At 41.5% G+C, this 27,903-nt stretch overlaps 2 protein-coding genes across 2 annotated transcripts; one reads left to right on the forward strand and one right to left on the reverse strand.

The window, feature by feature from the left end:
• Positions 1–440: 440 nt before the first annotated feature.
• Positions 441–16,669, reverse strand: plag1 (pleiomorphic adenoma gene 1; the record flags this gene model as incomplete). The annotated part of the gene is made up of 3 exons (XM_083936018.1): positions 16,576–16,669; positions 1,810–2,166; positions 441–1,626 (listed from the first exon to the last, which is right to left on the reverse strand). Exons 2-3 carry the CDS (start codon positions 2,055–2,057, stop codon positions 441–443), a joined length of 1,434 nt encoding a protein of 477 aa, XP_083792144.1. The 5' UTR covers positions 2,058–2,166; positions 16,576–16,669.
• A 409-nt stretch (positions 16,670–17,078) lies between these two features.
• On the forward strand, positions 17,079–26,173 carry chchd7 (coiled-coil-helix-coiled-coil-helix domain containing 7). Its single transcript, XM_083936435.1, has 4 exons — positions 17,079–17,337; positions 22,057–22,116; positions 22,213–22,311; positions 25,881–26,173. Exons 2-4 carry the CDS (start codon positions 22,063–22,065, stop codon positions 25,983–25,985), a joined length of 258 nt encoding a protein of 85 aa, XP_083792561.1. The 5' UTR covers positions 17,079–17,337; positions 22,057–22,062; the 3' UTR covers positions 25,986–26,173.
• The last annotated feature ends 1,730 nt before the right edge of the window (positions 26,174–27,903 follow it).

Consider the following 27,903-nt stretch of genomic DNA (forward strand, 5'->3'; position numbering starts at 1 on the left):
GATTATAGATATTTATGTATATTGTAGCCCGCAGGTCAGCGAAAAAGGAATTTCTCTTGGTAATGATATTGTCTTTGCATATCCAAACAGATCAAGAACATTTGTTTTTTCTGCTGTTTTGTGAACATGCCATTAGGGAGTAGTGGTGGTCAAGGTATCCCAACTTGTCAATAAAAAGCTTAAAAAGGTGAAAAGAGAGCATCCCAAACCGTGTGTGTGTGTTTGTGTGTGTGTGTGTTGCTCAGTGCTGAACATGTCTGCTGCATGTGTTTATCTGCTCACGTTGTCATATTAAACTGACAAAAGTGCTAATGTCTTCAACATGTATTAATAGCATTTTGTTTCGGTGTGTGCTCGGGAGGTTGTGCACATGTAGCTCGATGTGTGTGTCAGTATGTATGTGTTAGAGTGGATGTGTGCCAGGCCCAGAACATACTGGATCACTGAAAAGCTTGATGGAAGCGGGGCAGTGTGGTGGGTGTGCTCAGGTTGGATATGAAGGAGGAGGGGAGCCTTTGAAGAGGACTCTCTGCCGCCTCTGGACCTTCAGGAGGGTGGGGGGGAAGCTGGACAAGAGGTGTAGCCTCGTCGTTGGGTGGATAGGCAATGCCCTGCCCCTCGCTGCCCCCTGCCTGGTTGTACGGGGGCCCATTGAGTGGCAGGAAGTTGAAAAGCTGTGAGAAGTCCATCAGAGAAGAGGATGAGGCCAGAGAGTCAGCTGCAGTGGCTGCTGCCATTGGTGTGGACATTTTGGACAGGGACACTCCCTCACTTGCTTCCTCCAGCACACCCACTTGAGGTTCCAACTCAAGTTTGGAGGAAGACAGTTGGGGTTCTTGGGCCACAGAGGATGAGGAGGGCATGGTGCTCTGCAGCTCCATCAGGTAGGTCTCCAGTTCTCCCTTTAGATTCTGCTCCCGCTCCTGTGAGATGGTGTATGAGGTAAAGTTGGAACCCAGTGGGTACTTAAAAGAAAAGGGGTGTGTGGGGGTAGGGAAGGGCTCTGCGTCCAGGATGGGGCCTGTGTACATGTTGAGCTGGTGCTGCCTTGGTGTCAGCATTCCCGGGAGCTCGCCCTTGATGCCACCAGATGCCAAGTCGTAGACAACGGGCTCCAGCGAATCAGCTGGCTCAGTTTTTACTCTCAGCAGCTCCCGAGCGTGGCTCTTCTTCACATGGCGTGTCAGGTGGTCCTTCCTACCGAAGCGCTGGGCACAGTACTGACAAAGGAAGTCCTTGCGTCCGGTGTGCACCACCATGTGGCGTCGCACATCTTTACGGGTGTAAAATCTGCGCTCACAATGCTCGCAGTGATGCTTTTTCTCTTTGGTCCCACCAGAGGACTTGCCAGCATGTGTTTTGAGGTGTTCCAGAAGAACCCCAGTGTTAGGGAACAGCTGCAGGCACACTTGGCAGGTGAGGTCTCCACTGTTGGCGGCGTGGAGGGCGAGGTGGCGTTTGAAGCCCAGCTTGGTGTTGTAGCTCTTGCCACACTCCTGACAGGTGAATGCCTCCTTGTAGGGGTCGTGAGTGTGTAGGTGATTCTTTAAGTGATCCTTGCGGTGGAACATTTTCTCACAGTATGAACACTTGTGGTTTTTTTCTGGCGAGTGAGTTGCCATATGCCTTGGAACACAGACACATTCTATGAGCACTCAGAATTGTTGAAATCATGTAGGCATGCTTTACATTACACATAAACACAAGACTTGAAAACTAGTATTCATCAACACATCATTCTGATTATTACTGAGCACTATGTTACCAAAGGTGTAAAGAGAAAAGCAACATGCTGCAGCCAGTCTGTACCGTAGCAGCTTGTATTTGGAGACGAAAGCCTTGGTGCAGTCAGGGTGGGAGCAGCGGTAGGGTCTTTCTCCTGTGTGAGAGTACGAATGCACCTTCAACTTCTCCAGACTGTTGAAAGCTTTCTGACACTCTGGACAAGGGAAATTCTTTTTCGGTTTCCCCTCTGCTTTCCTGCGCCTCCCCGTGGGTGGCGCAAGCTTGTTTTTCTCCAGGACGTGGTCACGGTGGCCCTGGGTTCCCGTGGCCATGGCACTCTAAGGCAGGCCAGCTACATGGACAGTTGTGAAGTGCCCAACTAGTACTGATGCAATTACTCTATCCAGTTTTATGTGCTCAACACCGCCCGGACTCAGGGGCCTGAGAAAGAGAGAGAGAAAAGATCATCTGAATGGTTCAGTTTTAGATTGTTGACTGAGTTACTGGCAATACAAAAGACACTAAATCATAAATCAACTGATCTGAGGCACCACAAAAACATGTTCAACTTAGTCTGGCTCCCTTTGGGTTACCGTTCTTCTTCACTGAGCTTCCCCTTTGATAAAACGTTCATGAATATGTGAATATGAATATGTGAAACTTACAAACAACCAACATAAAATTGTTCAAGTCTGTCTGTCTGTTGAGACTTTTTTCTGCTCCCAAACAGAGAGGAGAGGAGAAGAGAAAAGTAGTAGTTCGTGTCTGAGGTTTATCAGACTGAAATTATGCATTTATAAGCTAATTAATAGTGTGTTTATCAATTCCTAATAAAAAAACAACAGTGGGTATATGTTTCATTTCCAATTATCAAAAAGTATCCTCGTTATTTTGAGCTGTAGTGGTGAAATAGGCGCATTAACACAATTCTCTTAATCATTGAACCCTGGTTAAAGGTTCAACTTTCAGAAAACCCTTGTTATTAGCGACACCAGTGGCCGTTAGTGAACTGTAGTGAGCATCCTGTCGCTTGCTCCCGTACGTGAGTTCCGCCCACAACAGTGAGACAAGTTATAATTGACCGGCATCATGTTGGTATAATACTGTAAAAGGAATTCTAATCATATTCACAATAATGCCACAAAGCAGCTGAGACACATTCAGCTAAAGTTTCAGCAAGCAAGCCAGCTAAAGTTAGCCAGCGTGCAAAATATCAAATCCTTTTGAAGTTTTCCAGAAAATCCATCCCAAATACTTTGTATAGAAGTCAGTCCACAGACTGTAATAGAAAACTGAGAATGTAGGGGATGGACTAATGTTTTAAGTCATGTAATAACCTGCTCGCCCATTGGCAATAAAAAAGGTCCAATACATGTACAAAGTTACACACAGAACCTTTAAAAGAGAGCCAACTTTGTGAGTCCAAAGATGGCTGGATAGCGAACTAATCTTTCTTGGTAAAACAGGTTACTGCAGATTTTTATACCTTGTCCAAGTCCAATGGAGCCTAGGCATGGGCTGGTATACAGATTTCAAAACTGTGCGCACAGATTAGTAAACTGAAGGAACAGACTTTGTATTTTTCTACACAACAGTGATGAAGTGGACCAGACCAGGGGCCTCATTTCTAAAGGTGGCGTACGCACAGAAGAGGGCGCATTCCACTTTCTAAGCAAACTTTGGGATTTAAAAAAAGTTAACTTGACGGGAGAATTGGCGGTCGTCACACAAACAGGAGAAATGAGAAATGGTGACACCGACAGCAGAATGATGAGCCGAGAGAAACTGTGAAAGTGAGACCATTGTATAAAATAAATCAGAATATTCCCTCTCATTAATCATATGAATAATTCATAAAAGCCATTCTTACAATTAATACACAAACAGCTTTTTGATGGCTTCTCTCAGCACTGGAAAAAACAACAAAATGTAGGATCGTAAATTCAAATGAAAATATCTTTGAAAAAACCCTCATAACTCATAAATATGTTCTTTAATTATCAAACAATACTTGCATGTTACTGAGGTTTCTTTTGCTCTATCCTTGGCTTCACTACCCCTTTAACATGAAGTCTCGATGGAGTCTAATCACCAAAGACTCTCATACAATACAATCATATTATATAATATTGTCATGCATTTTTAATAAATTCTTACTTTCACTTCTAAAACTGAAATCATTAAGTTCCCCCTGATTAAAATATGGTTATTATATATCACAGTGTTTAATACAGTCTTTATTTGTATGGATTTAGTTTGTTTTATTCTTGTTTTCAATGTGTTTGTATTTATTATAAATTATATCAGATTAATCCCGACACCTGTAGCTTTTTAGATCAATCAAATCGAAAGAAAAAGTCATGACATCGCAATGTGTAATGACGCACACTCGCTGATTTACTGACAAATGAGCCGGTTCAACTGCAGTGTACTGTTCTCATGGTTCATTTGGATCTCTGGGAACAGGGAATTAAAAAAGCACAAGTTGCAGCAATGTCCTGTTTTCCAAATGTAATTGGTGCTGTTGAATGCACTCATGTTGCTATAAGAGATTCTCCCAGAGTGAGAATGAAAATGGTTCCATTCATCTCTTCTGATGCTGCATTAACTGTGTCTGCAGCATGTCTCCACTCTATGGCCATTTTGTCTTTATTAATGCCCACACTGTGCCTTCCATACAACGTGTTTTCCTTTTTTCCACCTCTCAAACAAAAATTTTAACCTCACATTGATTGACTGTCTTCTTTTGTTTTCCTCTGTTTGTTTGTCATGATGTCAGCATGAATGAATATTCATTTTGGGCATTTCATTGACTATTTATAGGCATGTATGGGTGTGACATGAAGCCGTTAATTCTGCGCCACATTTAGAGTTGATTGTGTATTATAAAGGGAAACCGGCGTAGGACGTGCGGGCGCACTGTTTTATAAATCCCAATATTTTTATGCACATGCATGTCCTATGTTTTGTCCGTATGCCACCTTTGAAGTGATCCTGTGCACAGTTTTATAAATGAGGCCCCTGGTGCTGAAATGGCCATGGCATTGAAAGTGGATCTACTGTTTTTGAAAAAATAATGATTTTTATTATTATCATAACTATTTTTCTACTGCGCCATCACATTTTTGATGGGCTTGGGATTTGGCGTGATCATTGCGCTCATCTTAAAGAACATGTACATCTTTGGACAGGAAGTCGGCCATCTTGGATTCCATGTGTTAATTTTCATTTTACGAACACATTTGAGGACTTAAGGATGCACAACATTTGATGTTACAATTGGTCGGACGTGACACATCGGCTCTTAAGTGGACAAAAAGTTTCACATGCATCATAAGTGTCTAAACTTAAAACCTGATATGGGTCTTGGGCTTGTGTGTGTTAAATTGGCTCAAGGGTGCCCCCTAGAATATTTCAAAGTCACTGCCCCCACCTTCAAATTTGATGTAGACGTATAAAATTTGGTTGGCAGATGTAAAGTATGGAGACTTAAAAAGAAAAGCCTCTTGGAGCCATACCCTGAGTCAAACAGGAAGTTGGCCATTTTGGATTTACTGTAGTTTTTTTTTTACAAAGTGAAGCCAGTCAGACGTGTTGTACTTTAACGAACTCCTCCTAGAGAATTAACCTGAGTGACTTCAAATCTGGTAGGTTGCATCTAAAGACCTTTGTGATGCTAAATTGCAAAGCTTTTGAGGATTCATGCGCCCAATGTGGCATGGTGGTGAATTTTGCCCAAAACTTGAAAAAGACAGTTGTCATAGATCAACTTTAATTTTTCACCTGCTGGATAACAGTCCAGGCCTGAAGACATCTACATGCTGAACTGAGTCATAGTCAGAGTGCCACATATTGACAGCAGGAATATGGCTTTGTGTGTCAAACTTCATCGCATTTTGTGAGGCTGCGAATTCTCAAAAACTCACCATACTGGCACACACATCAGAAGTGGCAAAAATTGTTCTGCAGAAATTGGGCTCAGGTGTGTCCAGCAGGCTCGCCCACAAACACACGCTATGATTGGGGAAAAAGTTATTTTGATGTCCATGAAATTTAGACTGTTAAACTGTTTAAACTTTACTTCACATTGTCCATTCTGCCCTAGATTTCTCATTCTGGATAAGAGACCACACCTGATGACACAAAGTCACAGCGCCACCTGCTGACAATAGGAAGTAAAGCTTATGTGACAGACATCGTCCGATTTACATGAAATTTATACGGTGTGGCCAACATCTAATATACAGCAACATGGTGTATAGTAAGTGTGTGTTCTCTGGTGCCACATAGTGGACATTGAAAGAGATACAAAAATTTGAATCCATAATTTGCAGTGCCCAGTAGTCCATGCAGCAAATAAAGTATTGAGTCATTTAAAGCGTGATGACGTATAGGCAGGCAAGAAGCATTCCGCCGAGGCCCAGGTAGTGTGAGTACAAACCGGCCTAGGGCGCGGGGGGAGAGGGAGGGGGGGACAAGTACCCTAAAGCACGGGGCCTGGTATGGATGGACAGTGTGAGTGCGCCCACAGTCCTTGGGGGATGCCAGACTGTTCCTGTGGATGTAATATAATGGATATAACTATGATCTGTGGATGGCAGCGACATGCCTTCAGGCATCTGTCTATCCATCCATATTCAACCACTTGTCCCTAGCGGGGTCACGGGGGGGCTGACATCGGGCGTGAGGCAGGGTACACCCTGGACAGGACACCAGGCTATCACAGGGCATATAGAGACAAACAGAGACAGACACACCTACGGGCAATTTAGAGTCATCAATTAACCTAACACATGCTTGTCTGTGGACTGTGGGAGGAAGCCAGAGAACCCGGAGAAAACTCCACACAGACCGGGGAGAACATGCACACTCCACACAGAAGGGCCCCAGCCGGGATCTAGTCTGCCAGAAATCCAGAAGAAGAAGAAAGCCGTCAGTGCAGAGTGAAGCTGATCCGATCTACCGGAGACCTGGCAGCACCTGTACAGCTACGGAGGTACAGCTACGGAGGCCTGATCTTACTACAACAAATTGGCTCTTTTAAGAGCTGCACATTTCATCTCAGGGCGCACTCACACTGTCCGTCCGTACCATGCCCCGGGCTTTAGGGTACTTGTCCCCTCCCTACCTCTCCCCCCGCACCCCAGGCCCGTTTGTATTCACACTGCCTGGGCCCCACGCGAATGCTTTTTGCCTGTCCATACGTCATCACGCCGTAACACGCCACACGCATTGATGGACGTCATCACGATGCGTCGCTTTATTTACAAATCTTTCCATAGACCTCTGAGTTTTTGTGCGTGTTGTCCAACTGTTTTTGAATATTTTCATCCGACCAAATCTGCAGTAAACACTCAACCTCCGCACCACACCAACGTGAACCTTTCGGCGCCATTGTTTTAAATGTCTGCGTATGGTCCGTCTTTTTCTTCTTTTTTTTTATATGTCCGAACAGGCGCACATAAAATGACGTCAGAGCCGCGGTAGGCCTCGTGCTCTTGCTCGTACATGTGTAAACGCGCTAACAAAAGCCCACCTCTCCCAAACGGTCCGTGGCCGGCAAGCTAGCCGCTGCTAGGCGCGGTGCTGTTGCACTCACACTGGTCAAACGAACTAGGCTTTACCCGTGGAACCTGTTTGGGCACGGTACGGATGGACAGTATGAGTGCGCCCTCAGAGCTCATTTCTGTTCTTTTAGAAGCATTCAGACCCCTGGTTAGCACTAGCATAATGTCCATTTAGCATAACAGCGGAGTGTTAGCGGGGGTTAGCTTCTATTAGCTAGCCGCCTCGGCTGCTACCTGTGATTGACACGATGAAGCGATAATCAAAAATGTGACAAATGTGAGCATGTGACGCGATAATTGCGTTCCAGGCAATTTAATCGCCTCCATCTCTTTGGTGTGAATGCATGGTTACTTGTATTCTGCCTGCTAAACACACTATCAACTAATTCCAAATTATTACCAAAGTAAAGGCATGGCTACTACAGATAATTATACGCCACATAAACCACAGTATGATTCAAATATGACAGATTTGTTTGTGTGTGTGTGTGTGTGTGTGTGTGTGTGTGTGTGTGTGTGTGTGTGCCTATTAAAAATGATCATGCCTTTACTTTGGTAATAATTTGGACGTAATGGTTTTATTAAATACTAGCAGTTTCTCAGTGACCCCCATGTTAAACAGGCCATTTTCCCAGCATCATTAAACCTGTTTAAGGCATGGGACAAAAGAACATTCTAGTCTGTATGTTTAGGTCATATCTCCATGACAACACTAAGCGGGGTGAATTGTTTTGTAACAAGCTAGTTTTTATTTGATTGAAGGTTAAAGTTTATGATTAATTAGGGGCGTGGTCTGGCCCTCACTTCCCTTCAGAGGCTAGTTGTCAGGATTCGCATGCTAACTTGTCATCTAGACCTGGACTGCGGTCATTTGTGTGGTCGACTGTAAAAAACAGATTTAGGAACACAACATGTTAAAGTTAGCTTTGTTATGCTAATTAAATAGCCGCACTTGCACCATGACTTGCAGTACAGCCTGCTATCTATGACACATACACTAGATGCTAATCTGGAGCAGCGGGAGGATTCAGGCTGTGAGGGTCTGTGTTTTACAGTCTGCGGGCATGGTAGTGTGTTGAATATCAGTTTAGATAATAGATCATAAATGCTGGCTGCCTGTACTTGACTCCTGGAGCCGGTGTGTTTTCCATCTGACTATGCTAGAGACTGACCTCTAAAAAATCCTGTTCCCGTTACAAAATGAAAAAATGACTCCCGTTCCCTCTCCGTCCGGAAAAAATCTCAACATTGACTTCCATTCCCATTTATCTAGTAGCGTGTTCTGTTAGCCTAGGTGGAGATAATGTGGCTAATTCAGTTTACGTCAGGTATAACTTAGCCAGATGGACGTATCTCCCTCCCCCTAATGTCACATCAAACAAAAATGAGGCAGAGTCAAAGTCTGACAAGATGGCGGCTCCCAGAAGGCAAATATATGATTGGATCATGTTGAGAGAACGTGGATTTTTTACTATTTTTTACTATTACTATTCTGGCCTCTCTCCAGTGGCTGCCAGTATGGCTCCAAATTGATTTCAAAGTCACCATCGACTCAAAAAAGTGTTTTGTCCTCAAAAAATGTCAATGACACCCGACTATAGAGACTTGTATCTGAGTAGTTTTAACATTTCTCTCCTGAACGAGCAGATGTCTGTGCACTTCTCTGAAATTTAAACGTATCAGGGCAGCTTTAGTTGGTGTGTAAATAATCCATAAACCATTCACTATCTGATGTGAAACACTATTGGACAGGGGAACAACTTCGACACCGGCAAAGAAACGTGAAACCTCCAGCTCAGAGCGCACTGTCAGTACAGAGAGAAAACACTCTGTCATCATAGCTGTCAGCCACTGAAAGTTACAAGCCAACAAGCTAACAGACAACAGAAACTAATAAAAGATGCTTACTACACTTATCTTTGTGATACTTCTTCATGTTCACCATTTTAGTGACAACCAACTCCTCGTCTGAGTCTGGGTCTGACTGACACCAGGCTCACGATGCAAAAACTAGAACTTCACTAACGTTAGCTCAATGGACAGGCAGTTCAGGCTCCGTGTTCGTCCATCCACCTGTGGGGATCAAGGAGTTGCACCTGCCATAAGAGTCAGTGATCCAAGTGGCTCTACTGCCCCGCTGCCTCCTGTCTGAAGCTCAAACATGTAGGCCTTAGGCTTATTCTCTCTGATGTGTTTAGTCATCTTGATGAGGCGTTTGCGTGCTTCTGTTTAAACCTCGAAACAGCTTTGTAGAAGCTAAAAGGCAAATAGCGAAGGATGGGGCGAGGCCAAATGAATGATTATTCAGTGAAGGAGAAATATTAGATGTGCTAGTCTATAAATCTCTGAGTTTGTTTTACTTTCTATGTGGGAAATCCATGTTAAACTAAATATTCATCATTGCAGAGTAAGGTAAGTTTCTCCTGTTTGTCTAAAACCCCTTAACGGCATGCTCCCTAGTGTTGCTTTCGTCAACGAAAATGATGACGAAATATTGTTGTCAAAGAACCTTTATCACCTGACGAAAAATAGACGAGACGAAACGAAAATGCTGGTCATGTGACGATAACTAAGACTAAATATGTAATGCAACTTTGTTGACGAATAAAAACGAGACGAAATGTGGTTTACAAAATAAAAACTATGCTAAAATGTCTATTCAATTTCGTTGACGAAAACGAGACGAAATAACGTTGTTTCGTCTCGTTTAGTCACGTTATTATTATTTTGTCGTTTTTTCCCAGTCTCACATCTAGGCAACGTCACTTCCTCAATCCCCGCACGCGGCATTATTTAGATTCTGAAGATGCCCCTGCTGTGGGTTAGCGTTAACGGTAGCGTTAGGGTTAACGACAACTAAAGAAAAATGAGAACAAAGTGTGACACCAGCCGGGGGTCGTCTTTGGGAGGAAAAGAAGACACACTTTCATTACACAGACGTGGAAAGGAAAACAGGATGTGTTGTGGAAAAAGAAACGGAGAAATGCGACCACAAAATCACAGGAAAAAACACCACAAATCTTAAAAGACACCTCAGGGCATCCCATAATGACATTTAGGTAAGTCAGGACATTGACGTAACGATACTTTGTGTTTTAGAAAGCTTGTGCGACATGAGGCTACGGTTAATGTGTCGGGTTTTAACGCTAGCTTTAGCGTTAGCCACTGGGGATGAGAACAAGTGTGTGTGTGTGTGTGTGTGTGTGTGTGTGTGTGTGTGTGTGTGTGTGTGTGTGTGTCTGAGACTAGCATGTGTGTGTGTGTGTGTGTGTGTGTGACTAGCGTGTGTGTGTGTGTGTGTGTGTATTTGTTTGTGAGAGTGTAAAGTGTGTTTTTAGTTCCTACCTGACTGACTCACTCTATAAGTTCACTAATCTTCCCCTTGTTGGCCAAATACTTTCACTAATTTTGTATTTCACAGAGCAAATAACACTGAGCTGAATTTGACATCAACATAAATTGGATAACTTATTCTAGACATGTAAACTAAAGATATCTGCATGGGTTTGGCTAAAAGAAAAAGTTGGTTTCTTCAATACTACTAAGTACTTTTATTATAATGATTAAATATAATTGCATTACTAAAAAGAGGATCAGCACCTCTAAATCTGAGGCCATGGCTCTCAGCAGGAAACCGGTGGATTGCTTACTCCAGGTAGGGAATGAGTCCTTACCCCAAGCGAAGGAGTTCAAGTACCTCTGGATCATGTTCACGAGTGAGGGGACGATGGAGCTCGAGTTTGGCCAGAGAATCGGAGCAGCGGGGGCGGTGTTGCAGTTGCTCTACCGCACCGTTGTGACGAAAAGAGAGCTGAGCCGGCAGGCAGCCCCATATCTCCACATTGGCCTGGGAAGGCCTCAGGATCCCCCAGTTAGAGCTGGTTAATGTGGCCCGGGTAAGGGAAGTTTGGGGTCCCCTGCTAAAGCTGCTGCCCCCGTGACCCGACCCCGGATAAGCCGTTGAAGATGAGATGAGATGAGATATTTATAAAGTGATAAGTTAGTCTTATTTAGTAAAACATGTTTATAAAGTGATATGTTAGTCTTATTTAGTAAAACATATTTATAAAGTGATATGTTAGTCTTATTTAGTAAAAATATTTATAAAGTGATATGTTAGTTTTATTTAGTAAAACATGTTTATAAAGTGATAAGTTAGTCTTATTTAGTAAAAAATATTTATAAAGTGATAAGTTAGTCTTATTTAGTAAAACATGTTTATAAAGTGATAAGTTAGTCTTATTTAGTAAAGCACGTTTATAAAGTGATAAGTTAGTCTTATTTAGTAAAACATGTTTATAAAGTGATAAGTTAGTCTTATTTAGTAAAAAAATATTTATAAAGTGATAAGTTAGTTTTATTTAGTAAAACATGTTTATAAAGTGATTGGTTAGTCTTATTTAGTAAAATGTATTTATAAAGTGATTGGTTAGTCTTATTTAGTAAAACATGTTTATAAAGTGATAAGTTAGTCTTATTTAGTAAAACATGTTTATAAAGTGATTGGTTAGTCTTATTTAGTAAAACATGTTTATAAAGTGATTGGTTAGTCTTATTTAGTAAAATGTATTTATAAAGTGATTGGTTAGTCTTGTTAAGTAAAACATGTTTATAAAGTGATAAGTTAGTCTTGTTTAGTAAAATGTATTTATAAAGTGATTGGTTAGTCTTATTTAGTAAAACATGTTCATAAAGTGATAAGTTAGTCTTATTTAGTAAAACATGTTTATAAAGTGATTGGTTAGTCTTGTTAAGTAAAACATGTTTATAAAGTGATTGGTTAGTCTTGTTAAGTAAAACATGTTTATAAAGTGATAAGTTAGTCGTGTTTAGTAAAACATGTTTATAAAGTGATATGTTGGTCTTATTTAGTAAAACGTATTTATAAAGTGATATGTTAGTCTTATTTAGTAAAAATATTTATAAAGTGATATGTTAGTTTTATTTAGTAAAACATGTTTATAAAGTGATTGGTTAGTCTTTTTTAGTAAAACATGTTTATAAAGTGATAAGTTAGTCTTATTTAGTAAAACATGTTTATAAAGTGATATGTTAGTCTTATTTAGTAAAAATATTTATAAAGTGATATGTTAGTTTTATTTAGTAAAACATGTTTATAAAGTGATTGGTTAGTCTTATTTAGTAAAACATATTTATAAAGTGATTGGTTAGTCTAATTTTTAACAACACGCTCTATAATCCCCCCCCCCCCCCCCCGGATTATTAAAGTATTTCTGATTCTGATTCCCTGACACGGTGACAGAATGCTATCTTTAGCTTACGCTAACACTACACTAACATTTTCACGGACGTAATAACTAAATCTGTCTGGCAGATATCTTGGTTATAACAGGACTGAGTTAGCAACAGAGTTTAGTGTTTATATGTGTGGCATTGATTCAGTTTGAGAAACTTCACAATGTCTACAAGCTACGCTAGACTACACTCGGTTAACAGGGCAGCAACAGGCTCATTATCATCAAGATAGTATGTTCCATAGCAACCGCCGGCCAGCAGGGCCTATTTCTTTGTAAGAACAAAAGTTTATGGATGATTTTTGTTTAAATTGGAATATGTCCATCATATTGCCATAGTTGGTAACCATTTTAGAAAAGCAATAGCTCACTTCAGGCTGTGATTTGTTAGGATTATATCACCTCTTGTGCAGGCCGAAGCAAAGCGATATAATCCCAACATACCCTGGCCTATCGTGAGCTATTGCTTAAATAACACAGAGGTATTAATTATGGTAATACAGCTACTACCATCGATGTAAAGTAGTCCTCTTCAAAGTAAACGGGCATCATAGTGACAGTAAATGCCTTTGCATACAGGAGATGATCACACCGAGGCCTCCATGACAGTCTGATGGGCAGCACATCACTGGAACACACCAAAACACTGACCACTAGCCTACATCCTGCTATTGACACAAGGGGAATATTTTAAAAATGGCTGCCAGAGGTGTTTTAGGGCACACTCACACTGTCCATCTGTACCGTGCCCTGTGCTTTAGGGTACTGCTCGTACATGTGGGCACGCTCGTGCTCGTACATGTGCAGACGTGGCCCGTGGCCGGCAAGCTGGCCGCAGCTAGGCGCGGTGCAGTTGCACTCACACTGGTCAAACGAACTAGGCTTTACCCGTAAAACCTGTTTGGGCACGGTATGGATGGACAGTGCGAGTGCGCCCTCATTCAAAATCTTGAAATCGTCTATGACCAAAACCACTTCCACGTCAGACTGAAGAATCTGTCCTAATCAGCCCTGTTTTAGTTGTCTACAAACCTCTGTTCACATTCCGTATGAGCAGAAATTGAGACAAATAAATAAGCTTGTTAGATGTTATCATGTATTTTAAACAAAGAAGTCTGTGAAGTTTAGCCCGTGCCTTAAACCAAGCAAGTTTACAAAACAAACCTTTCACTGAATAAAACACAAATATATGCTGAATAAACACTAGACAACCAACAGAGAGGGACAGATAAATAGATCACATCTGCCATCACAAATTATCTTATTGAAAATTCACAAAATTCTGTTTAATTTATAGTGCCAAATCAGAACAAAAGTCATCTCAAGACATTTTCCATATCGAGTAGGTCATAACAGAAGACTAAACATTCCCACAATGTGAATGATCAGTCAGCAAAATATCCACGCAATATAATACTGTAATGTGATAATACATCTATAAGTGTTAGTACATGCAGCACATTGCAGTGATTCCTACTAAGGATGCACAGTATATGAGGGTACAGATAAATGATCCTGTCATCACAGACACATCAGCATCTATCAGTATTGGTGGAAATGTTGTCCCATATGCGCTGTTATGTAAAGTTCTTTTACAGAGCATATCATGCAGAAAACAAATACTTGGGATGATGATGAAATCCATTCATTATGTAGTTTGTTCAGCAGAGTCAATAATTGGCTGATACTGAATATATAAGTACTAAGGTTTATTTAGCTTTTTTTAAATTCTTTATTTTCCAAATGTTTATTTATATGATTAGCTAACAATGTTATACACTGTATGTAATGTATAATAATGTTAAATATTAGGGATGCACAATATAATTATAGCTGATAAATGAAGGTCTCATATACAAATCCAAAATGCTTTCTTGACTTGACAAGCATTCTGCCAAATAAATACACATTGACCAAATATATCAAAACATGTCATTGGAATTCTTGGTCAAAAGTCAGAACTATTTGGTTTTGTTGTGTTAACAACAGTGATATTAGGTTAGATATGGATTAGATTTGGTCAGGGAATATTAAATCCATCCATCTGTGCTCACGACATCTTTATCAGTTGAAAAACATTCAGATCGGCATCTCAAATTCAGACATTTCTAACAGAGAGTTACCAAAATACTAAATAGTGCAAATAACTAAATTGATAGCCAACACTTTTGCACGTATCAGTGCTTGAAATTTGAAAGAACATTTTAATTTAACACCTAAAATATCTAGTTTATCATTTATATTTTGTCTTAATAAAAAGTCACATTTTTCATCTGACTAAAATCAATGATGATAATACACCGTCTTTAATGACTTCCTTTAGCTGCTTTTCTTGTATTGAATATAGGATACTAATTTATGAATAGAGACCAACCTTATTTTCAAAATGCTAATTATTTTGTTGAAATTTAAAGTAAATGTTGTCTGTACTGAAAGTCACAACAATATAGGTCCTGACAAGGTTTGAGTTGACACTGAGCTGAAAACAAAATGATTTGTTTTTTCCATCACAGGTGCAATACTGATCTGAGGATAAACATATGGAACAATGTCCTTTTCTGTACAAATATATTGTTAACAATGTTCCAATCTGAAGAAACCCACCAAGCTCAACTAGCAGTTGAGGTCCAGAAATGTCGTAGGAGACCTGATGTTACACAAATGCATGCAGGACTTCCAACTCAATCCCATCCTCCCCAGCTCTTTCCTCCCAACACTTCCTATGCTTTCAAACAACACGAAAAACAGAGACAATTACCTTTTAGCTCCAACTCAAGCAGTAAACATCTGAATCAAAGAGAAATCCAATGGATCTGATGCAACCCCCTGCCTTTGGATTTCCTGATGTATTGATGGTCGCAAACACACGCACTCAGCAGCCAAACTCATATCAGAAACACTTGTTTCTGTGTGTGTGCGTGTGCGTGTGCGTGTGTGTGCGTGTGCGTGTGCGTGTGTGTAGAAAAGAGCAGAGTCAAACCCAGGCCATGGCAGTTACACAACTGCAGATTAATTGCATATAAGACAGAGTTTAGGTCTGGTTTAAGGTCGGACAGGTGTAAACACGGACCTGAGCCAACACTGACAACACACTTCCTCTCAGGAACAGTGTAACCACCGACACCAGCACACTGGCTCCTTCACATCAATAACAAATGTGCGAAGATGCTTCTGAGCTCCACACTGCTGCAGCGTCTCCTGGCATCAACAGCAGTACAGTACAGGACCTGATCTGCTCAAACACTCTGCACAGCGCAACCTGCCACACCAGGCAAACTCAACACACGTTGACTTTTGCTCTTAATCTGCTGCACATCCAGACCTGAAGCGCTGCACAAGTTTGCCATACATTCTCCCTCCATTTTGCTACTTTATTGACCAGCACTTTCTTGTCGTTTCTTGTTGATTCGCCTTACAGCGGGTCATAGTCGACCTGTCATCCGTATGCTATGACACCGTGATCAATACTTGCAGTGGGTGAAAACGCGATATAGCACGGCTATAGGCTGGGAGAGAAGCGACAAAATGTCACAGCCGCTCCACGGCTGCATTCGGCGGTGCAGCTTTGGAGAGGAGATGCTTAGATCGATAAGGACATGTTCACGCTAATGATGAAGTGTGCAGCGACAATACACGTGAATGCACATACCGGGGGGACTGACATTATTGCTGAATCCAAGTGCGCTTGTTGCTGTTGGTGTTCATCACACTGTCGTTATTATATTTTAAAAAAACACTATGTTAGAAGGCTATGTTCCACTTTACTCAACTTTCCTATTCCTGTAGTTCTTGCTGTCTTCAATGTTCGTGGACACGCACTGTGACACTAGTATTACCAGTGACATTTAATTTAAAAAAAAAACTCTAAACGTGTGCCTTCCCCTGGTTTTCTCTGTGCTCCCAAACTGGGCAGCCTACTGATTAACACAAACTTTTTCCCCAGCTCACCCCTCTCTCATAATATAAATAACCCCGATATTTTAATTCAACAACTGAGTAACCACTCACTTAATTTACATCAAACTTACCCGGGTCGCTTTAACATCCTTTCTGTTGGGTTTTTCTTGACTTTCAACTATTTTCCGAATTTTTAATAATTTTTTTCTCATATTTTTTGCTAGACGCGGCGGGCCTGAAAATTGTTTGCTTTCCCCTCTTTCGAGCAGCCATTGTGTATGCGCTGCGATGCAACCGCACTAGATGTTGGCCACGCCCACTCAATGTCCCGCCCACTTGTGCCTTTTGATTTGTGTACAGCGCTGCCACTTTCACTGCAATGTCAGTTACAGCTCCTTTCAGTAAAACTCAATTTTTGGACTTGCTAGATGTACTGTCAATCGCTTAAATTTGGTTTAGCACAATTTACAACGATAGGAAGACTAGCATGTCAGCCAAGAAATGCTATTGGCTCATTGGCTTGTCAGTCTATGTTGTTAGTTTTCAGGGGTTCCCATTGGCTGGTGTTGCTGTCAGTCGTCGGTGACGGTGTGGGTGATTTTCCTGGTGCGCTGTTGCAACAAGGAGAGTGGAGTTATCCGGGACATGACTGGGAGGTTACAGCCGGTGGCTCGTGTAGCTTCAGTTAGCCGCATGTGTGCTAGTAGAGAGCTGTTCTCTAGCGGTTTGAAGCAAGACTCTTGTTATCACTCCGAGGAGATATAAATGATAACAACAACAATTATTGGCAGTTCATTTGGTATTTTCAAAAGCGGGATAATCTTCACTGGTGTGGATATTAGGTGAACACAAAGTCACCACTGCCGCTGGATCAAAGTGTGTATTTGGGAAAGGTAGGTGTTAGCTTTGTGGAGCTGTATCTCCATTCACCGTTACTGATCATTTCGTCCACAAGAAAAGTCTACCCATTTTCCAGTTTGGCCGTTTGTTAACATCAGTGAAGGTCAGCGTGTTACAGTGTAGCATACATAACACGGGTTACTGTGGTAGAGGACACCAGCCTCCATGGAGAAATCGGGCAGTTCGGTAAGACGTGTTTATTGTTACACTTCCACCACCGGTCCATACGAAAACAGACATTTTCTACAAAAGGAAGAGACACTTTTCAATTCGGCATACAGTTTACACACAAAGCAGAAGTAATTCCTGCCTGTAATAGGGAAGGTTTTTGTTGCCACCGTACTCTACGGAGTAATTGTTGTGTCCATGTAAATCATAAATAAGTCATAGAGTGTGGTCTTTACCTTGTTTATAAAGTGTCCTGAGATAACTTTTGTTATGATTTGGCACTATAAATAAAATTGAATTGAATTAATATGTAATACTAGCCAAATAATGTTCACTTCTATTTGAACTTCTCTTTTCTATTCCGCTAATACGCAATATGGTTAGTGGTAGACAGTGCTTAAAGTTAAACAGTAGTTCAAAGTGTCTGTGTCTAAGTTCTGACCTCCGTTAGGAATTGTGAATATGATGCATCATAATATTTGGATTTGAACTCGGTATTCTTTGTGACATATTGAATCAACTGGAGTGTATTTTCTCTCGATAGAGCTTTTTAATGGAATTCCATTGCTAGGCAACAGCTTGGTCCTTGTTAACTTCCTGCCAGCTGATGTCTTTCACATAATCTGCAACAGGAAGTAAATTGGGACACATTTAGAATGTGTATGTTGACATGAGGTGCACAGCAGAGAACATGTGCCCTGTACAATGGAAAAGGTTCAAGTAAAACATCACCTCATTTAAAGGTTGAATATGTAAAATCAAAAGCTATATTTTTTTTAAATGGGCTACAGAATCAAAAGTTTTGCTTTTACATAAAAAATAAATTTAGTCTGAATTAATAAAAACATTTTTGGTGGGTTTGACAATGACTTTCTGTCACATTCTGTTGATTGTACCAGCCGGCGTTGCTGTTTGCCAGGGTTGTCTGTTGTTGGGTGCAGCTACTGCAGGCTGGCACTGGGTGAAATTGAGTTTGCCAATCCTGCAGCTGCTTCTGAGCCTCAGTGAAGGGGGTGTTATTCAATTCAATTTTATTTATAGAGCCAAATCATAACAAAAGTTATGTCCGGACACTTAACAAACAAGGTAAAGACCACACTCTATGACTTATTTATGATTTACATAGACCCAACAATTCCCCCGTAGAGTACAGTGGCAACGAAAAACCTTTCCTATTACAGGCAGGAACGTCAGACAGATCCAGCTCTGTGGAGGACGGCCATCTGTCTTGACCGGTTGGGGAGGAAGAAAAGGAGAGAGAAAGAGAGAAAAGACAGACAGATGGACAGAGAGAGACAGAGACAGACACACTTCCAGTAAGTATAATAATATCTATAGTAATGTGAATATGACTTATATGTTATGGCAGTTAACACAGCAGAATAGTAGAAACAAGCACAGCTAAGGTTATAGAGTATAATAGCAGCAGGAAGCGTCATGCAGGACCACGGCAGCAGGCACCACCACGATCAGCAGAGACCTGCGAGACGACAAAGCACAAACAACTCCGGGGAAGCAATTTGTCCCAGCAGCAGAGTGAGCAGAGAAGGGCAAAAAACAGAGTCAATATAGGCCAAGCATTCACTCCATGGACTGAGAGAAAGGAGAGAAACGCCATTAAAATGCACACCCAAATTGCTACGCTTCTCCTTGATCGCTAACATCACTTTCATCTTTACTTAGCTGGACTTAGCTTCAACTCCGACCTGCAGCCCTTTGCTGCATGTCTTCCCCTCTCTCCCACTCACCCAATGTCCTGTCTGTCCTATAGAATAAAGGCTTGAAAAACTGCCAAAAAAATAAACTTAAAAAAAACAAAACAGACTCTGGTCTCCTGTAGCTACTGGGTCTGACCAACCTGGCAACCCGACTGCTAGAATTATTTTTTTTATTTTTTGTTGTTGCGACTACATTTTTGAGACACTAGATGGCGCTGTTCTGCTCATTCTCCACATTCAACCTTTAAATGTTCTCCTCTGAAACCTCTGTGGAGTCTAAATTATCTATTTATTTATATTATTAATATGAAATGGCCTGAAATATGCAATAGCTGGACATGCTTCTTACACTGGGCGACTGTGGCTCAGTGTAAGAGTGGGTAACCCTCCATTCGAGAGATCGGTGTTCGATCCCTGCCTCCCCCGGTCCACATGTCGAAGTGTCCTTTGGCAAGACACTGAAGCCCGAATTGCTCCCCGTGCTGCACATGGGTGTGTGAATGTGGTGTGAATGATTAGATTAGATGGTATGTAGATGTCCACTGTGTGAATGTCCGAGTGAATGGGTGAATGTGACAAACACTGTGAAAGCGCCTTGAGTAGTCGGAAGACTAGAAAGGCGCTATATAAGAACAAGTCCATTACCATTTACAATTGCTTTGAAAACCAATGTGTATTGGTGTGACAAAAGAGTACTGGTAAATGAAAGGCACATGAATACATAAAGATAAAATATATATAACCCTGTGTGTATCCATTGTAAAATGTCCTGCTCAGTAGGCTACATATATTGTTCACAACTCTTAAATTATCAATTAAGGGATCCCTACTTTGGTTATAGAAGTGTGCTTATGTTGAAAATAATAATAACTAGAAAATTCTGCAAGAAATTTTAAGTGTGGGCTTGACTTTTACCCCTTCTGATACTTGGTGCACATCCCGATTTAAGGTCAAAAGTAGTGAAATCTGAAGTTGGCTAGTAGTAGTTAGACCGGAGGTGTCCGATCCTGCTCCTGGAGAGCTGCTGTCCTGCATGTTTAGGTTTCTCTCTGCTCCAGCACACCTGAGTCTAAGGGCGCGCTCACACTATCCTCCCGGACCGAGACCCGGACTTTAGGGTACTTGTCCCCCCTCCCTCTCCCCCCCGCGCCCCAGCCCCGTTTGTACTCACACTACCATGGCCTCGGCCAATGCTTCTTGCTGTCCACACGCCATCAAGCCGTAACACGTCACACGCATTGATCGCGTGTGTGGCTTTGTTTACAAATCTTTCCATAGACCTCGGAGTTTTTGTGTGTCTTGTCGACTGTTTTTGAATATTTTCATCCGACCAAATCTGCAGTAAACACTCCACCTCCGCACCACACCAACGTGAACCTTTCCCCACCATTGTTGTTGTTGTTAAATGTCCGCGCATGGTCCGTCCTTCTATTTACATGTCCGAACAGGCGGACATAACGCTACTGCCGTAGGGCTCGTGCGCGTGCGCGTGCACGTGCGCACGCTCATGCTCGTACATGTGCAAACGGCTCCGCTAAAGCCCACCTCTTTCAAGCGGGCCGTGGCGGCCCAGCTGGCCCCAGTTGAGCGCGGAGCGGGTGCGCTCACACTACTTAAAGGTACTAGACTTTAGCTGAAAAAACGGTTTTGGCCGCGGCCAAAAGGATAGTGTGAGCACTCTCGTTATCAAGCAGCTGAAGCTTGGTAACAAGCAGAGCATTTAAAGCCTTACACCTACTTTACCTGAGTGCTTGATAAGAGACAGACCATGTTACAGCAGGGAGAAACCTAAAATATGCAGGAGCAGGATTGGACATCCCTTGTAATTGACTAACAAATTATCAAAACCAAAATGGTGGAAAACAGTGCTTGTTTTCAAAATGCCCATTCAACCAAATAAGCCACAAATCTTCAAACCTCTTTAAACTTGTAATCGGTTTTCTGCGTTAAAGTTGGGCAAATCCGCATAGCCCCAAAGAGGGGTGGTTTTGAGCTTGGTCCACAACGATTTCCCATTGTTGTGTATGTGGAAATTTGGCACAGTTTTTTGCAATTTTTGTGAAAATGGCACGGCAAATCTTTGACAAAAAATATAGCACACCATTCCTGATCATTCTGCATGTTTTGGTGTATGGTTTGCGCATGTGAGATTTATATATTTGAAAGATAAACAGTAGTGCTGTCCAACCAAAGCTTCATGAAGCATTTCTTTATTCCACTAGATGGAGCTCTCTGTAAACAAAGGGTTGACAACACACTGAATCACCATTCATTGAGCTTTTCTCTTTAAACCAAGAGCTCCATCTAGTGGACTCGACAAATACAACTAATGCTTCATGAAGCTTCATTTGGAGAGCACTAATAAACATGTCAAGCTGAAGTTTGGGGAAATGTGTAAAGAATGATGTGCAACACATCTGGAATATTTCCATTTAATGAAATTACGTCCAGAAAAAAAAAAATCTTGGTTTTGATTCATTTCACTCAGCGATTCATACTGTAAGCTTCATCATTCCTCAACATCATCATACAGCTCCAACGGTGAACATGCAGAAACAGTTTGCAGTTGTGTTTTAGTTATGCAATGTGGAGTCTTTGTTTCTGCTGACTTTAAGATAATTTGAAGGTAATGTATCAACAAATTAACAGAGAATTAATCAGCAAGCATAATGCTTTAATTCAGATTTCTCATTTCCATCAGAAAGTGGTCAAATAGAAAACTACCTTTATATTATTATTAATATCTTTGGGCATTCTATGACTTCATTAGTGAAATTACTTTCACTAATACTAATACCAGTACTGAACCTGTTTGTCTTTACACAGATCCGGATGGAAAAAAATACACGAAAACTTCGAAATCAGGACATTAACCCGTGCATCGAAGTAAGCTTACCAACCCTATACATCCTGCACTGTGTCTGCCTGCTGCAGGGATGTGTTTAATCCTGTTCCTGTTCTGAAACTTCTTCTCTTTTTCAGGAAAGTGATGCCTCTCAGAAGTGTTTGGATGCCCACAACTATGAGAAGAGCATGTGTTCAGCCTATTTCCAGAGATATAAGAACTGTAGGAAATACTGGGTGAGTGTATGTTTCAAGTGTCAAAGAGAAATAACTGATAGGAAAACAAATTCAGAGATGTTAAAAAGATTAAAGCTGGATGCAGGCGAGGCATGGTCATGTTCTGCCCAGGCTTTGATTCCCAGTAGCCATGTCTTTGGTGCCAATGCTCCCCTCTTTATTGGTAGAAGACAGCAAAGGTTGTGCTCATTGATGCTGCAGTAGTGCCATATATAGACCAATGTGTGGCTCTGCGCCACACAATCAACACTAAGAGCCACAAATTGATTCCGGGTTTTTTGTTATTTTTCAACGCGCTTTTGAAATATTGTTCCGTTTATTCATCTCCGCATAGCACTCTTTCTCTCTGTCATTCTCGTACACACACATACACACAGGCGTGCACCTCACTGCAGCCTGTGTGTGTGCGCAGTTTTGCTCTAACTTCTGGTTGGTGCTGAAATCTGAGCTAGGGATGTAACGATGCATCTTGAGACAGTTAAAACCGATTAAAATGCGTGACGATTCAAATAGGTTGAGATGAAAAAATTAATAGCATCGCGCTATCTACTTTTGACTTTGTTGACATCGGTGCAAAGATGGCGGCGAGCGCAGCAGGTCGCTCCGCTCGGTTTTATTGGAGGTTCTAACTCAGTTTTCTCTTTTGGAAGTGAAAGAAGTTGTGAATCTTCATCCACTGATTTCCTGTCCTATACCAGCCTGTGTCCTGTTAGTGACACAGGCTGGTATTCAGAATGGTATTCATCATGTGTGCAGGAGATCACAGGCCAAGCCTTAGTTTCTTATTTTTCTAATTCAATTATTGCTTTTCTTATTTAAAAAAAAAAACATGTTCAGTTTAACTTTTACAAAGAAAAGGAAATGTGCACCGTTTTGCAGTTCATACCTCAGAAATAATCATACTTTCATTTGAAAAAGAGAAGAGAATAGCCTATATATTTTGTGGATTAGATCACATTTGGTTAAAAACATCGTATTGTGAACTCAGTATAGTGAATGGAATCCAATGGTGAGTTAAGTCAGTGTATCCTTCCATCCCTACTGATCAGTCTCCTTAGGTTGCATTCACACAGTCCATCCGTATCGAGCCCCAGGACGTCTCATGGCTAAAGTCTAGTTCGCTAGACCAGTGTGAGTGCAACCGTACCACTCCTAGGTTGCCGTCCAAGGCCCGTTTGGGAGAGGTGGGCTTTTGTAAAGCACGTTTGCACATGTACAAGCACGAGCGCGCGCATGTGTACGAGCACGAGGCCTATGGCGGTTCTATATGGCGACGCATGACGTCAATCAATGCGTGTGACGTGTTACGGCGTGATGACGTATAGGCAGGCAAGAAGGATTCGCTGAGGCCCAGGTAGTGTGAGTACAAACGGGCCTGGGGCACGGGGGGAGATGGAGGGGGGGACAATTACCCTAAAGCATGGGGCACGGTACGGACGGACAGTGAGAGTGCGCCCTTAAACTGTGTTTAATAACAGGCTTCTGGTCCAGCTGCAGTATTGTTATCGATGTTACTGTTGTCAGGCACCCGGTTAAAGATTGTACAAACAAACACAATAATAAAGCAAAAGAAAAGGTTTGTCATTTCTGTCTTGGTGCCTAAAAGTTGTTTCAGTCAAATAAAAATGTATTTCTGCAGATCAAAGGGACTGGGTGGCTCTAATGTGTCACATAAATATATACAAGTATAGCCTAATGATGTCTTAATCACATAAATGTCAGCCCCATCACGCTATAAACTTCAAATGGGATCCTGATTATTCAGTTCCAAGAAACATTGAAGTTTAAAAAAAAGACGTATCTTTGCTATACCCACAGACATATAGTTATGTATGTTTGCATATTATGATCCAGGTAAAATCACTTCATACATATCTGTTGTGTTACAGAGTCTGTACAGGGGAGAGGTCAGAGCCCCTGCCCGTCAGAAGGTCTCGATACGGCCCTGCACCACACACTTCAGGCTTTCTAATCTGTGTAGTCTCCATACCCAGGCTGAGATAACCCTGATGATGTCCTAAGGTGTTTTTCTACAGAAAAGCTGTTACATTGGCAGCAAGGCAAAGGCAGCAATTTGCGTCCCGTCTATGTGAAAACGAGGCATAATATTCCACTTTTCCCCCAAACTGGCTTTCTGGGATAGGCGTAAACATGCTCCTCAGTAAACTCATGTCTAGCCTTTTTATTCTTCATGCTGATGAGAGGTTTGGTCACTGCAGAGTGGGCTTTCACTCCAAAAAGTCTTAAACGACGAGACATTGTTATTTCAGTGTACCCTAGTGCCCTGGTCAGCACTAGGGTTGTGACTTTTGCCTGAAAAAAACATATTAAAATTTCATTTGGTTATTAATATTTGAATATATTCAAATATGCATTAATAATATTTTGACCATTAAATGCCTTCGGTAAGACCTATGTTGGTGTCAGACTTAAGTTGTATATTTTCTGTCCACCACAGGGCAGAGTATCAATGTCAAAGATTTGGTTAAGATTTAAGGCAACAACCAATGAAAAAAAAGCAAAGTTATCCTGAAATTATTCAGGTGATTCTGATGCAAACACTGGAGCTCGGAGCATCACTTTAAGCACAAGTCATCTCCTATTTTAATGTGTCATTACAATAAAATCAAAACTTGACTGCTGTTAGAGAATGCTGCCCAGATAATTAGTATCAGTCTTTTCAATGCTGAGTGAAACAACCCCATTCCTGACCGTTCCTGAGCCTTGCTAATGAGCGGACAATTCACAACTTCACCAAAACGTGAAATGTTTACAAGCAAACACATTTACAAAGAATAATGTCCATAACAGGTTCAAATATTGAGGGCTGCCTAATATTTGTTCAAATATCATTACTTTTTTAGATATTCAAATTATATTTGAATATCGAAGTTGGGACTCAAAGCCCCATTGAAAGTCTTCTCATTATCCTGTCCTCTAGTGCACTTGTTTTACGTGGACGACCAGCCTTTTTGGGGGACTTCTGTGTCCTTGTAAAGTTTCAATATACTGGAAATCACAGACTGTGAACGCCCAACCTCTCTCTGATGGCTGAGAGGGTCATCCCTTTGGCCTTCATCTGGACAACCTGCTGTCTCAGGGTTTCAGTCACCTTAGAGCAGCTTGGTATCTTACAAAGTCACCAGGAGAGCAGCAGATAAATAGGGTGTGTCCAACAATGAAGTAAACTGTTACCAGGTGCAGATTAACACCAATAACTGGGAGGGATCTGAAAGGGATCTCTAATTTACACATTTTTTGTTGGGCTCCTTGGTTATTTACAAAATAAACATGCTAGTACAGCAGTGGTATAGACACATTCTATCAAATTCTGAGCAATAAAGAATATCAACATATCAGAATAAATCAAGTATTTAAAACTTGTTTCTAATTTGGATCTCCAGCGTGCTTTTTCGGTGTTAGTGAGGACTCGAGCAGCAGCGTTCTGAATTAACGGCAGCTGTCTGATCGAAGATCAAAGTTGTCCCTTTACTTAAAGTAGGATTCAAACCATTTAACCACTGTACAGCTTGTCATATGTGGAGTATTTTGTGTTTGTTTCCTTTTAGCACAACATAATGCTACAGAGGAGAAGAGACGGTGTGAGACCTGACATGCCCACTGCTGCAGAGAGGCAGGAGTTACTCGCTGCCATCGGAGGCAAACCCTACTGAGAGTCAGCAGGGTAACGCAGAGACCCAATGAAGGACATTTACTATATGCCAACACGTTCTGCTGACATCACTACAGTGATTGACTGGGTGTATACTGTGGCACAAGGCCTGACCTGTCTCAAGCTCCGACGCTGTGGAAGTGACCACCTGTAACTGCTCTATTCTAAAATAAAATGGAAAGAGAAGAGAAGTCACGGAAAGACAAGATATGCGATTGATTATTTATTGAGGTTTATTAACAGGGTGAACTGACACAACATGACAGATAGAAAACATATCTTCATAAGTTCCTTGACAGGGAATTTTTTTACAAATCATACACACACACACATGCACAAACAGGACCTCGACACATGCATAGATGTCAGAGTGAGGGGGCTGGGGTCATTGCTTTGCTCAAGGGCACCATGGCAGTGCCCAGGAGGTGATCTGAATCCTTGCCAGCTACCAGTCCACCCTTCATACTCGGTCCACACAGGGACCAAATCCCCACAGAATGTGCTACTGCCACCCCAACGAGTCCCCGCATGCAGAATTTAAGCCTAAATTATATAGGTTGTGGGTTATATACAAATTCACCCCCGTACTGTTGTCATGAATAGTTAAATTAGATATAGAGACCAAAATCTTTGATGTACCAGGCTGTAAACATTTACAACAAACAAGCACTGTCAAATGTGTCAGTGTTCTTCTGGGGGTGGCCGGTGGCACAGTGGTTAGAGCAGTCGCCCCATGTAAAGAGGCTGAAGGTCCTTGAGGCAGCTGTCACACCGACCTGCGGCCCTCTGCTGTCTGTCTGCAGCTCCTGAGCCGAGTGACCGCAGAAATGTACTAAAGAAAAATAGTTTTCATGTCGGCTCCATGGGAAGAAATCAACAGTGTTTAACTGATTCATTGACTTTGTTTCTCCGCCCAGAGCAGTGAGTGGGGCAGCAGGTGACACACAGGCTGATTCAATTCAATTCAATTTTATTTACAATGCCAAATCATAACAAAAGTTATCTCAGGACACTTTACAGACTAGGTATAAACCACACTCTATGACTTATTTAGGATTTACATAGACCCGAGGAAGAAAAGGAGAAAGAGAGAGAGAAAAGACGGACAGATGACAGAGAGAGTAGAAGTTAATGTTGTTGTTTTTTACGATTTGTCGTTGTGGTTTCAGATTTGGCGTTGTGTTTTCTATTTGCTGTAGTGATTTGCACTTCAGGGCCACCGTAATATACGGTTCATATGTTTAAAACAAATACAGACTGATCTGATCAGTAAGTGTAGATACGGTTCATATGTTTAAAACACATATACAGACTGATCTGATCAGTCAGTGTAGATACGGTTCATATGTTTAAACACATACAGACTGATCTGATCAGTCAGTGTAGATACGGTTCATATGTTTAAACACATACAGACTGATCTGATCAGTCAGTCTAGATACGGTTCATGTTTAAAACACATAAACAGGCTGATCTGATCAGTCAGTGTAGATACGGTTCATATGTTTAAACACATACAGATGGATGTGATCAGTCAATCTTCAAGCTACATTCACAAAACCTCAGACTCTTCTTGCAAAACCAGACTTTCACCTCATAACAGTTCAATCTGTGCCCAAAACTGAACTTTGTTGTCAAATCGTGCCCCAAGTCAATCAAAATTAAAAACACTACTGAGCAGTCACTAAACACTATATAGACAAATAGAAAACACAATGCTCGGTACATGAAGCTGAATGCATGTTGCAAAACAAAAAACCTGTGCATTTAGCACTTGTACACAAAGACAAAAAACAGAAATCTTGTGAATTTACACGCAGCACTTGTACAAAACAAACAGAAATCATATGCATTTGCCACTTGTGTACATGTGCCACCTGTCCTCCCACCCCCATGTGGCAGTCTTTCAATTCTACAAA

The sequence above is a fragment of the Echiichthys vipera genome (genome assembly GCF_963691815.1).
Source record: "Echiichthys vipera genome assembly, chromosome: 21".
Lineage (NCBI taxonomy): Eukaryota > Metazoa > Chordata > Actinopteri > Perciformes > Trachinidae > Echiichthys > Echiichthys vipera.

Excerpts from the sequence above, each read along its gene's own strand:
- chchd7 (XM_083936435.1), top strand. The coding sequence starts at position 22,063 with ATGGAAAAAAATACACGAAAACTTCGAAATCAGGACATTAACCCGTGC. Across the intron at positions 22,117-22,212 it reads ACATTAACCCGTGCATCGAA|GAAAGTGATGCCTCTCAGAA; the intron begins GTAAGCTTACCA and ends TCTCTTTTTCAG. Across the intron at positions 22,312-25,880 it reads AGAACTGTAGGAAATACTGG|CACAACATAATGCTACAGAG; the intron begins GTGAGTGTATGT and ends GTTTCCTTTTAG.